The 13,394-nt window shown below is 37.0% G+C and overlaps 1 protein-coding gene across 4 annotated transcripts in view; it reads left to right on the top strand.

The window, feature by feature from the left end:
* LOC105178152 (Phosphatidylinositol 3- and 4-kinase family protein with FAT domain-containing protein) overlaps positions 1 to 13,394 on the top strand; it is a 29,288-nt gene that overhangs the window by 11,706 nt on the left and 4,188 nt on the right. For all 4 annotated transcript variants that reach the window (XM_011101538.3, XM_011101536.3, XM_011101537.3 and 1 more), the window contains exons 17-27: positions 107 to 329; positions 404 to 788; positions 5,316 to 5,465; positions 5,572 to 5,793; positions 6,260 to 6,481; positions 7,587 to 8,240; positions 9,047 to 9,307; positions 9,399 to 9,746; positions 10,707 to 11,119; positions 11,197 to 11,626; positions 11,970 to 13,268. In XM_011101538.3, coding sequence (XP_011099840.2) covers positions 107 to 329; positions 404 to 788; positions 5,316 to 5,465; positions 5,572 to 5,793; positions 6,260 to 6,481; positions 7,587 to 8,240; positions 9,047 to 9,307; positions 9,399 to 9,746; positions 10,707 to 11,119; positions 11,197 to 11,626; positions 11,970 to 13,268 — 4,607 coding nt within the window. The remainder of the gene's footprint in view (positions 1 to 106; positions 330 to 403; positions 789 to 5,315; positions 5,466 to 5,571; positions 5,794 to 6,259; positions 6,482 to 7,586; positions 8,241 to 9,046; positions 9,308 to 9,398; positions 9,747 to 10,706; positions 11,120 to 11,196; positions 11,627 to 11,969; positions 13,269 to 13,394) is intronic.

Raw genomic sequence — 13,394 nt, 5'->3', positions numbered from 1 at the left:
AGTGTTACTAAGGCTTCATCACCATTACTGGCCACAAGAGTTTGCACAGACAACCTCAATCAAGCATATGGTGCCTTTTCGTAATGATAATTTACTTCTTTTGCAGCTATCATTGAGCTCTTCCACCTGCTTCCATCAGCGGCTGGAAAGTTTCTTGATGAACTTGTAACTTTAACTATTGATTTGGAAGCTGCCCTTCCACCTGGTCAATTTTATAGTGAGATAAACAGTCCCTATCGCTTGCCACTCACGAAGTTTCTTAATCGTTATCCCACTGCTGCTGTTGATTATTTTCTTGCTCGATTATCCCAGCCAAAGTATTTCCGGAGGTAACAAGTCATTCTAGGTTAAGGTTTGGAAGAAAGTTTTTTTGTCTTAATTGGGTTCAATTCTGATTGTACAGGTTCATGTATATAATACGATCAGATGCTGGCCAACCTTTGAGAGAAGAACTTGCAAAGTCACCAGAAAAGATAATAGCTAATGCATTCCCTGAATTTTCTCAAAAAACTGAGGCAACTCAGGGATCTTCCAATCCTTCTAGTTCTCTAATGGGTGATGAAAGTCTTGTTACACCTAAATCTGAAGATTCTGTTCAATTGCTAACCACCTCTGGTGCAACATCAGATGCTTACTTTCAGGGTCTTGCTCTTGTTAAAACTCTTGTGAAATTGATGCCTGGCTGGTTGCAAAGTAACCGTGTTGTCTTTGATACGTTGGTTTTATTATGGAAGTCCCCAGCTAGGATATCCCGATTACAAAATGAGCAGGAACTGAACCTCATGCAAGTAAGTCGGCTTTCTAATAACATATTATGGAATTTTTTATATCTTGAAAAGCATGTTTTCATTCTTTCTGAATAAACTTAACCTTGTCAGTATCTTGTATATCTTCTTTCTGTCTGTTAATCTTTTAGGCTTTGGTTGTTGCATTCTTCTAACTTTTTATCAGATCCCCTTTCTTGCCCCTTCCATTTCGCTCTACTATGTGAGTGGAACCACTATTGTTACACACAATCTTTAAGTGTCTTTGCACAAGTCTAATGATATTCCTAATGGGCCTAACCGTCAAAGAAAGGGATGCAGATTAGTTTAGGGGACTCTTTGTTCTTTACTGTATACCTTAGAAAATTGTAAATTGAGGTCACTCAGATCTAATATGAATTTAGTTGAGGCTGGTGTGCTTATTCTCAGAAAGTGTTTTGTTCTTGTTCAATGCAAGGCATCACTACTTACGATATGTGGGCACATTCCTCAAAGACCACTAAGTGATGGAGGGGAATTTTGATATAAAATTATGTGGAATGATGAAATTAAGAAGATTTGGATCTTAATTGTTTACTTGAAGATAGCCTTTGATAAACTATTGTGGGAAGAGAATAGATTAGTACAAATAAGTTTTCTTTTGAGTTGAGGCTTTTTCCGTTGCTATTATGTGTCAATAATAAAAGTTTGCTATTTCTAATGCTTGACCGACTTTTGGTTTATAGAAGTAAGTTTAAGTTGACGAAGTAATGAAGTATAACATATATGATTGGGGCAACATGAGAATTTTGACCGCTAAAGGGGGTGTTTAGGGGTTCCCCCCCTTCAAATTTCATCTTTAGCGTGCCTTAAAATAGGGAAAAAAAGGTCAGATAATTTGCATGATTTATGTGATTCACGGAAAAGGGTATTTTTATGGTTTAATGATGTTCAATTTTCAGAATTTGTGGGAAAATGTCAATAGATTCATAGTCTAGTCATAGGTTTTATGCCGTGTTTTGGTGAATTTAGATGGCCCAGGATTCGTGTGCTTTCCGCATCAAAAGTCTCTGCCTAAGAGGGTAGGAGAGAGGTAAACATATATATTTCTGCATGACTATCTTTGTAAATAGTAGCTGGTAGAGTGCATTTTATAGCAGAAGCCGATTCTCAAATATATAGAGATGGGCACGAGGAACTGAGATATGGTAATAACATGATTGTTTACCTATCGAACATAACTATCCTGAAAAAGGGAAATGTATGTAACAGATATTCAAATAAGCTTCTATTTCTAACATTGTATGCAAGGCCCAATGCACTGAGTAAATTCTTTAGCTAGATTGTCTCACTAGCAGTATGAGCTGTGGCCTTGTATTCTGCTTCTACAGGGTTGAGCAACAACAGTTTGCTTTTTGCTATGCCAAGTTATCAGATTTCTCCCAACAAAGGTGCAACATCCGAAGTAGACCTTATGCCTTGTGGCACTTCTAGAGCCAACATAGTCAACATCTGAATGAGCCTCTATCTTCTCTGAACAACAAACCTTTTACCAGGAGTAGCCTTGATGTACTTCAATATCTAAGGGCAGCTTCCAATGAATAGATTGCAGTTTATTCATAAAATTGACCGACTATTCCTGCAATAAAGGGAATATCATGTCTTGTTACAGTGAAACATGTCAACTTCCGAATCAGTCATTTGTATTCTGCCTTCTCTTTTAAATAATCATCAGTTCGTCCCAATGTTTAGAGTTGAAATCCATACGAGTATCAACGGTTATAATGCTAAGTAAGTAGGCCGCTTTCTTGAAGTAAATCAAGAGCTTGGCACAAGAGAGATCCATTGCTTGTTATGAGCAATCTCAATGCCAAAGAAATATCTAGGACATACCATCTTTCTGGCGACAAAGTTGTCCTGAAGATATGCCTTAGTCTTCTCGCGTCAATAAACTCCAGAATCACCATGTAGGATGGTGCTTGTTGCACAAATATAGATAGGTTTGCTGACATTTTTGGAATCTAAGCTCTATTACCCGATTGAACTTATCAAACCAAGCTCAAGGACTCTGTTTTAAGCCATAATTAGCCTTCTTCAATTCGTACACCATGTGCTGATTCCCCCCCTGTGGAACATACCTGTGAGGTTGCACCATAAAAATAGCCTCACTTAAATCACCATAGAAGAAGGGATTCTTCACATCCCCACGATACATAGGTCAATCTTGATTAATAGCTAAGGAGAACAAGGCACGAAAGAAAATTGAGACGAAAACAGGAGAGAGTGTCTCAACATAGTTGACAACACAAGTTTGCTTGAAACCCTACGGTTACCTTTTTGCATACAAGCATACCTTAGAAAAATATACTTGATTGACGAAGGAGACCATCTATTAGAACTAGGGGTGAAAGGACGCACAAAACACACACAACCAAGATCCCAAGGAGTGACAGGAAAGAGAGGTTGATCAGGGAAGAGGCAGTTAGAGGCATATCTCTATGCAGGATACCAGAGGTCATATGATTTATAAGAAACAAGTAGGGAGAACATCCCCCAGAAAAATTGAACTAATTTTTTGTGAACCATAATTGTATGGGCAACATCTTGAAGGTCGCTATGTTTACGCATTGTGTAAGGAACATGAAGTTTAGTTTAAGTGACAAAATGTTGAGTCATCTTTTTGGTCAAACTCTCTCATTATGAGTTTGAAGAACTTGAATGAGAGTTGAAAGTTGGGTTTTTATTTACTTATAAAAAGAAGTGATTTCTGAGGAACTTGAGACCTATGTTTAAGTAAATAAATCCAAGTCATGTGAGAACAATCATCAGCAATTGTAATAAAATATCTAAATCCACCAACAACTCAACAAGACTAGGATCCCACACATTAGAGTGGGCGAGATCAAAAGGCGAAGAACTATGGTTCTTTCTACTCTAGAAGGAAAGGAAGCAAGATGATGCTTTCGTAAATCACAAGTCTCACATTATAACTTTAGAAATAGAAGCCTCAAAGTCAAATGGTAAAAGTTGTTTTGACGTAGCTAAAGAAGCATGTCCAAGATGACACTTGCCATTGTAAAGGGGAGATAGATTGCTAAGGGCATGACCTTCTACAGGTGTAATCGGTGTATCCTAATAGTATAAACCGCGTAGCTCATTCCTGCCACCAGTCATCCTCTTGTCTGCAAATCCTGAACACACTGTATGAAGGAATGAAAGTTACCTAACAAATTGTAGGACTTAGTAAGTTGATAATAGACATGATGAAACTGGAAAGACAGGAGCAAAAAAGAACATTATTAAGTGTAAGATGTTTAGTGCAATTAACTTTACTTGAGCCACAGATATGGGAATGAGTGCTATGGGCGAGATGTATATAAAATAAAGGACTGGACATATAGAAAAGTGGAACAAAACTTGGTACCAGCAGTCATGAGTTGGTGGCACTAGATTCCAACAACCAAGACTCACCATGAGAAGCAACAAAAGCACTTGAGATGGAGTAATAACAGTAGCACTTTGGAAATTTTGGTTCTCTGATGCAATCTTGTGATGTATGAGTATGGAATCTAGGATGGATACATTATCATAATGACAACTGGATATGTTCATTTTTGAAAATATAAGGTGTGACATGATATGGTTGGATATGACTATGTACATATTATATGGATGCATGTATACATTGTGTGTATGTGTTACTGATATACATATTCATATATACATTGGGAAATGACTTAAAATAATATTAAAATTAAAGTTTATTAATATCTTGTACTTTACTTTCGTCCAATTTTTTGTGTTTATATTCTAGTTGTTATTGGTCCCTCCTTCCTGTAAAGCACTTTCTTCGTTTGGGTATACTTGTCTTATTTTTTACCAAATAAAAAAAAAATGGTTTTATTGCCAACAATACGCCCTTTTAAGATTAAGTAATTACTTATAGAAATACCCAGTTATAAATAAAGTCCTATAAAAGGGTAATTTGGCAGAGAACATAAACATCCTGGCTTTTCTTGTTTAATAGGGGAAGTCAGTCTTGACATCCTTTGTGGAATGAAGATAGTGTAATTTTCCATATATTGTAAAGGTGAAAGTAAACATCTTGGCTTTTCTTGTTTAATAGGAGAAGTCTGTCTTGACATCCTTTTTGGAATGGAGATAGTGTAATTTTCCAAATATTGTAAAGGTCAAAGTAGATATATGCAACTAAATATTAATAACAATGCATGTATGCATGTGTGTGTGTATTAGTAGAATTACAAAACATTACAGCGTCAATATTATGAAATCTTGAATGGGATGCAAGATCATATGTAAAACAAGGTTTATTTTAATTAAATAATCTTATATTAATTTTTAGTAGGTTGGTCATATTTTAATTGAAAATAAGAGAATAAATATATTAAGAAAGATAAATAATTAAATATATAATCCGTAAAAAAGTCGGTATAATTTTATTATTTATCCGCATTTCTCTGTTAATTATTATGAGGGTTGGCAATTGATTTACCTCTACGAGCTTTAGTGTGTTGGCTTATTTACGATGAAAATTGTGATAAACATTTGCAGGTAAAAGAAAGCAAGTGGCTTGTCAAATGTTTCCTGAACTACTTGCGTCATGACAAAATGGAGGTCAATGTATTATTTGATATCCTCGCAATTTTCCTGTATCGGACTCGCATAGACTTTACTTTCTTAAAGGAGTTCTATATTGTTGAGGTATATGAATGTGTTACATTATCTTCACTTCTATATGAAGAATCAATCATCTATTATTTCTGTTTCATGGTTGCTTTTAAGACATCAATTATTATTCATGATATAGGTTGCTGAGGGCTATCCGCCCAACTTGAAGAAAACACTGCTACTTCATTTTCTGAACCTTTTCCAGCTAAAGCAATTGAGCCATGATCATATGGTAATCGTAATGCAAATGCTCATTCTTCCGATGTTAGCTCATGCTTTTCAAAATGGCCAAACATGGGAAGTCATTGATGCGGCTACAATTAAGACGATCGTTGACAAACTGCTTGATCCCCCAGAAGAGGTAGATAGTCTATTTGATTAGTTGGACTTTATGGATTCTATTTTCAGTTTCAAACTTTTCTTTGAATGGGTGTTGTTTCTTGTTAATCTTAGTACTAGTTTCCTTGTGATTGCAGTTTCAATTTTTTATTTTTCTTGTATGGAATAAAAATAATTTTTGAAATTCAAGTTGAAATCAGCGGAAGGGAAGGTGGTGTACTGGGATGGACTTAGAGGTCAATGCTTGTCATAGAAGAGTTGGTATACAAAGACCAGGGTGCAAGGAATTTCTCTCATTTGAAATTTTATGATATTGCATTGAGATGTCTTGATATAACTCTTACACGTTAAGTTAAAATTTTTCCATTTAATATAACAATTATGGAACAAAACAATGCTTCAGTTGCATTATGTTATTATAATCAGAAATATAATGATGGCCTCAGAGTATTATGGTTTGGGTATAACTTTCACTTGTATTTTCCTAGATATCTGCGGATTATGATGAGCCCCTGAGGATTGAGCTTCTACAGCTTGCCACTCTTCTTCTCAAGTATCTGCAGAATGACCTTGTTCATCATCGAAAGGAACTTATCAAATTTGGCTGGAATCATCTCAAGCGCGAAGATAGTGCTAGCAAGCAGTGGGCATTTGTCAATGTTTGCCACTTTTTGGAGGCGTATCAAGCTCCAGAGAAAATTATACTTCAGGTTAATTTTTTAGCATTCTTTATAATTTCTCGCTCCTGGTGTCTACAAATGGACTCTTTTTGATCATATAGTTGGGTGTTTAGAAAATCAGATCATGGGGCTTCTAGTCGAGGATGTATTTGAAGTGTGTCGATATGCTCTTGTGTGTTTGTATAAGAATTTGAAAGTTAAAAATGCACAGAGACTAGGTTCAACTTTGAAACTAATATCATATGTTTCAGTTGTCCTAGATTACTGTCTTTGCAGGGGAAAAAGATGTCCATGTTAAAATGGGTGGAAGTATTTGAGATGGCTCAGAGAGAAAAATACAAGATGGGTTAAAAATGAGGGATACAAATGAAGATAATTTACATTTGTTTGTGCGAACATCACATCCTTTAAAATCTTAGTTAAACACTGTGGAGAGAATGGATATAAATTGACTTGATTTGTGAGCCAGATTAATCATTCTGTTAGATGTAACAGTTGGATTCGGTTTAACTGTGGAAATTATCTTGGGAGATGGAGATTAACTTTTCTCATGCTGATAATTAGTACTTTTGCCATAAAGGCATAATGTCTGACGAAATAGAGTGTCCTTATGGCTATTCTTATGTACTAGGGAGTGTACTGTGCTTAAAAACCAGACCTGAGAACTTTGATAATCTAGAGAGAAACTGGAGGAGTCGGTACCATCAATAACGGCTATACAAAGACCTGGATGCATGTCTCCTTTGTGCTTGGCCACTTAAAAGTCTATAGAGTGTTTCACAAAGTAGAAAGGAAAAAAGAACATACAACTTCATCCCATCAAAAACTTTATGTGAAAATACTTGAGTTGGCTTCAGTTGCCAGTCTTTACACTGTGTTTTGCTGATTTAATTGCTTATTGTTTTTTTTTTCTTTAAATCAATGTCACCTTTTGTTCTTATCACTTGGAAAAACTGAGGCTGTTTGGGTTGATGCATGCAATCACTTACTATGCTACTGATATGGAATGTGTTTGTTGAGAAATTGCGTTAACCTATGGTGTGATGCATTCATTTTATTTTGTAACTCTTTTGTTCTCTTGTGATTGTTACTTCTATCAATTTGCTATCTTCTTAACAACCTGGAGCTGCTTTAGGTGTTTGTTGCTCTTCTGAGGACTTGCCAGCCTGAGAATAAAATGTTGGTCAAACAAGCCCTTGACATCCTCATGCCAGCACTTCCACGAAGATTGCCACTTGGTGACTCACGTATGCCTATATGGATACGTTACACTAAGAAAATTTTAGTTGAGGAAGGTCACTCAATTCCCAATCTTATTCACATATTCCAGCTCATTGTCCGCCACTCGGATCTTTTCTACAGCTGTAGGGCACAATTTGTCCCTCAGATGGTAAATTCTCTCAGTCGCCTTGGGCTACCATACAATACTACAGCAGAAAATAGGCGCCTTGCTATTGAACTTGCTGGACTGGTTGTCAATTGGGAAAAACAAAGACAAAGTGACCTGAAGAAAGGGACTAATAACGATGGCACCAGTCAGAGTACCGACGGGCTGCATCTTACCTCTGCTGGAGGGGATCCTAAGCTTTCTGTTGATGGATCTACATTTTCTGAAGATTCAACGAAGAGAATAAAGGTTGAGCCTGGTCTGCAATCTCTGTGTGTCATGTCACCTGGAGGTGCCTCTTCAATTCCCAACATTGAAACACCCGGATCTGCTGGGCAACCTGATGAAGAATTCAAGCCTAATGCTGCAATGGAAGAGATGATTATCAATTTTCTTATAAGAGTAAGGTTCTATCACACTTGACATTATTTGTATGTAAGTATAGTGTGCATATAGACAAGCACACCCATCCTCACACACACAATTTAATATCAGCATCTATATTCATGTAAACAATTAATAAGTTTATTCATTACTTTCTCTTTCTCTAAATCAGAGCACTTTTATTATTGGAATGCGACTCCCTTTGTAGTTATCAGCTTTTACAAGTTATATACTGCATCATAGAGGTGGATTTTTAGCTGGTTTCCTTGATTATTTTGCAATGCACTCTCCCTTTCCTGAATTGGTTGCGACATTTGGTGACTGACATAGTTAACTAGAATGTGGTATGTGCTTTCTGAGACTCCCAAAATTTGTTTCCACTTAGCTATATCATTGATGGATAATTGCTTAATGAGAGGAGTTTTCTTATTACTAAAGAAGATATATGGTGCTCATTCCAGCGCAAAGCAGGACAATGAGCAGTGAATTCATAAGGAGATATGTGTGTGATGAAACTGAGCAGTACATCTGGTGTTCCTTATTGATTTTCCTTGAATCTCTACTTCAGATACGCTTGTGTAAACTTGGTCCTAAACAAGAGTTTCTATGATTCTAACTCAGTCCTACTCTTTATTCTATTATATCACTTTATCTAAAGGATGTGGTATTGTCTATTTATTGTTTTGTTAATTCTTTATGTTTATTATTTTCTGTTATACCCGGTCTCCGTGTTTGTTCCATAATCAGCCATATGTCATGAGATAACTTTCACAATTAGTTGATGTAAATCGGCATTGTAACTTTGCTTTGGTTTTATTATGTAGGTAGCCCTAGTAATAGAACCTAAAGATAAGGAAGCAAGTCTTATGTACAAGCAAGCTTTAGAGCTTCTATCTCAAGCTTTGGAAGTGTGGCCGAATGCTAATGTCAAATTCAATTATTTGGAGAAGCTGCTCAGCAGTACTCCATCATCCCAATCAAAGGATCCATCTACCGCGCTATCCCAGGGTTTAGATGTGATGAACAAGGTTCTGGAAAAGCAACCCCATTTGTTTGTGAGAAATAATATCAACCAGATCTCCCAAGTATGTCTTTGTAGAATTATGATTTGTGGTGCGGCTTCATAAAAGGCCAATGCTCCAATATCACTATTAATTATTCATAAATCTTTGACAGATTCTGGAACCATGCTTCAAGTTCAAAATGCTTGATGCTGGAAATTCTTTGTGCTCCCTGTTGAAGATGGTTTCTGCTGCATTCTCTCCTGAAGCAGTGAGCACGCCACAAGATGTGAAGATGTTGTATCAAAAAGTAGAGGAGCTTGTTCAGAAGCACCTTGCAGTGGTTGCTGCCCCTCAGACCTCAGGAGAAGATAATTCAGCTAGCATGATTAGCTTTGTGCTTTATGTCATTAAATCCTTGGCAGAGGTGCACAAAAACCTTGTCGACCCTATCAATTTGGTCCGTGTCCTTCAGCGCCTTGCACGGGATATGGGGTTGTCTAATGGTACTTATACAAGACAAGTACGTTTCTTTTCCCATAAGCACACATACATAGCATGCTTTGTTCTGTTGCTTTTGAGCTGATATTTTGCTCCATTGTTTTAAATTTCTATAGAAATCTCGGAATTTCAGGTATTTGGAACATCTGAAGCTTTCGATAGTCAACTATCCATTTATTTCTACAGGATGTTCATTGAAATTTTCCAGAATTCTATGAAATTTTCAGAATTCCCGGAATTCTTGTTTGTTAAATGATGCTGATAATTACTAATTAATCATGAAAAATAATAGAATATTTTAACTGCATATATAGTTTAAGTTCCAAGATTCAGTTAAAAAAATATAATTGTATTTTAAAAACCGGAATCTTATTTTCTTACATTCTAAAAAGTGAAGAGGAACAATAAGTTTGGGAAATGAGTTGAAAGTACTACCGATAGTATAAGAAGAGAGGTGGGAAAGGGATTAGCGACAGTGAGTTTGGTCCTCCTAGAAACTTGATATGGGTCTAACTGATAGATTTTATCAATATTGTGTGTAATTGAATTAAGTGAAGTTCTTTTTATTTAAGATCTAGGGGATACGTCTGAGCAAACAATATTTATTTTCATCTGTATCAGGACACACTTCAATTGCACCATTTTATGGAATTTGTTGCATCTACACACACATATATGTATATGTATATTTAGTTCAAGAGATGCATGGTTGTGTTAATTTTTTATAGATTTCTGTCAATTTAGTATAATCAAAATTGAAATTTTGTTTATCCTGGAATATTCCATTTATCACTTTGAAGTATGTACATTGCAACCGATTTTTCAAAGCTTGCCTAGCCAACATGTATGGACTCATAGCTAAATTTGAGCACAGCCATGCTCTTTCTGCTTAGCATCATTAATTGCAAATGCTGGTGATCAATTTTGATGTTCCTGAAAGTATCATACTTTTCTGAACACGGCTTCGTATTTTCTCTTCCAGGGTCAGAGATCAGACCCAGATTCTGCAGTCACTTCCTCTCGTCAAGGTGCTGATGTTGGAGTTGTGACTGGGAACCTTAAGTCTGTTTTGAAACTTATCAGTGAAAGAGTCATGATTGTACCTGATTGCAAAAGATCTGTTACTCAAATTCTGAACTCCTTGCTGTCTGAGAAGGGCACTGATCCATCTGTGCTTCTCTGCATTTTAGATTTAATAAAGGGTTGGGTTGAAGATGATTTTGGTAAACCTGGAACACCTGTTGCATCTAGTACCCTTTTTACTCCTAAGGAAGTTGTTTCTTTGCTCCAGAAGCTTTCACAAGTTGATAAGCAGAATTTTTCTGCAAGCAATGCAGAAGAATGGGACCGGAAGTATCTTGAACTTCTATATGGACTTTGTGCTGACTCAAATAAGTAATTAAAATTCTTGGTGTCTATATTTATTTAAACATCTGATCTGTATGCAATATGTTAATGTAGTTGTCTTGCAGATATCCTCTTTCGCTACGTCAAGAAGTGTTTCAGAAAGTAGAGAGACAGTATTTACTGGGTTTGCGGGCAAAGGATCCTGAAGTGCGGATGAAATTCTTTGCCCTTTATCATGAATCCCTTGGGAAAACATTGTTTACAAGGCTGCAGTACATTATCCAAATTCAGGATTGGGAGGCTTTGAGTGATGTCTTCTGGCTTAAGCAAGGACTTGATCTCCTTTTGGCTATATTAGTCGAGGACAAACCTATTACGCTAGCTCCAAACTCTGCAAAGATTCCACCTGTTTTGGTATCAGGTGCAGCTCCTGATTCTTCTGGTGTGCAGCCCATGGCAACTGATATTCCTGAAGGCTCAGATGAGGTTCCTCTCACACTAGATAGCCTCGTTTTGAAGCATGCTCATTTTCTTAATGAGATGAGCAAACTTCAGGTGCTGTTCCTTATGTTACTTATTTCCCTGTAACTAAGGCTGGCTTAGTACTTTATTCTCAGTGATTAAAAAGAGTCCTGTTCACATGAAATTATGAATCTGGAGATGGTACACTTCGCTTATAAAGGTCATGTTGCTATCCGTAATGTTATGTGGCATTATGCTGCCATAACATTTAGTTTTGGCTTTTTATGTTTCTGTGTCTAACACTAATGTTTTGGCATTAATTTTGTTTTCCCTGGTTTGAATGCAAAATAGGATGTCAGTGTATATTACTATTGATTTTCATTCTTCCTTCCAAAGTATGGGTGACTAATTGCTTTCAATCTATCTTATACTGTAGGTTGCGGACCTTATTATTCCATTGAGAGAGCTGGCTCATACAGATGCAAATGTTGCATATCATTTATGGGTTTTGGTGTTTCCAATTGTTTGGGTGACCTTGCATAAGGAAGAGCAGGTGGCACTAGCTAAGCCAATGATAGCTCTCTTATCTAAAGATTATCATAAGAAACAGCAAGCACATCGGCCAAATGTTGTCCAAGCTCTTCTTGAAGGGCTTCAGTTAAGTCACCCACAACCACGGATGCCCAGTGAACTAATCAAATACATAGGTAAGACTTACAACGCATGGCACATTGCTCTAGGACTGCTTGAAAGTCATGTTATGCTGTTCTTGAATGACACAAAGTGTTCTGAGTCTCTGGCTGAGCTTTATCGTTTGCTGAATGAGGAAGATATGAGGTGTGGTTTGTGGATGAAACGGTCAATTACTGCAGAAACTAGGGCTGGCCTTTCACTTGTTCAGCATGGGTATTGGCAAAGAGCACAAAGCCTTTTCTACCAGGCCATGGTGAAGGCAACCCAAGGCACTTACAACAATACTGTACCAAAAGCTGAGATGTGCCTTTGGGAAGAACAGTGGCTCCATGCTGCTACTCAACTTAGTCAATGGGATGCTCTTTCTGATTTTGGGAAACTGGTTGAGAATTATGAGATACTATTTGATAGTCTTTGGAAACAGCCAGATTGGGCATATCTAAAAGATCAAGTTATTCCTAAGGCTCAACTAGAAGAAACTCCAAAGCTTCGTATTATTCAGGCTTACTTTGCCCTTCATGAAAAGAACACTAATGGGGTACCGGAGGCTGAAAACATAGTTGGAAAAGGTGTTGATCTTGCTTTGGAACAGTGGTGGCAATTGCCTGAAATGTCCATTCATGCCAGAATACCTCTTTTGCAGCAGTTCCAGCAACTTGTTGAAGTCCAAGAATCAGCTAGAATTATAGTTGATATAGCAAATGGGAACAAACTTTCTGGCAGTTCTGTTGTTGGTGTTCATGGTGGCTTATATGCAGATCTCAAGGATATCCTTGAGACATGGCGATTAAGAACACCAAATGAATGGGATAATATGTCTGTTTGGTATGATTTACTTCAATGGAGGAATGAGATGTACAATGCAGTTATAGATGCATTTAAGGATTTCGGTAATACGAACTCACAGCTCCATCATCTTGGTTTCCGTGACAAGGCATGGAATGTCAATAAGCTTGCCCACATTGCTCGTAAGCATGGGTTGTATGATGTTTGTGTTTCTATACTAGAAAAGATGTATGGTCACTCCACGATGGAAGTTCAGGTGCAGTCCACTGATGCTTTTATGTTATATTTTATGTTCTCCCACCAGTGTTACCAATCCTACTCCACACGTACCTTTTCCGAGTTTCTTCTTTTTATTTCTTTTGGATGAGTGGATGGATGGTGG

The sequence above is a fragment of the Sesamum indicum genome, linkage group LG9 (genome assembly GCF_026168435.1).
Source record: "Sesamum indicum cultivar Baizhima isolate 11 linkage group LG9, ASM2616843v1, whole genome shotgun sequence".
Taxonomy (NCBI): Eukaryota; Viridiplantae; Streptophyta; class Magnoliopsida; order Lamiales; family Pedaliaceae; genus Sesamum; species Sesamum indicum.
This window is presented reverse-complemented; position numbering and strand designations above follow the sequence as displayed.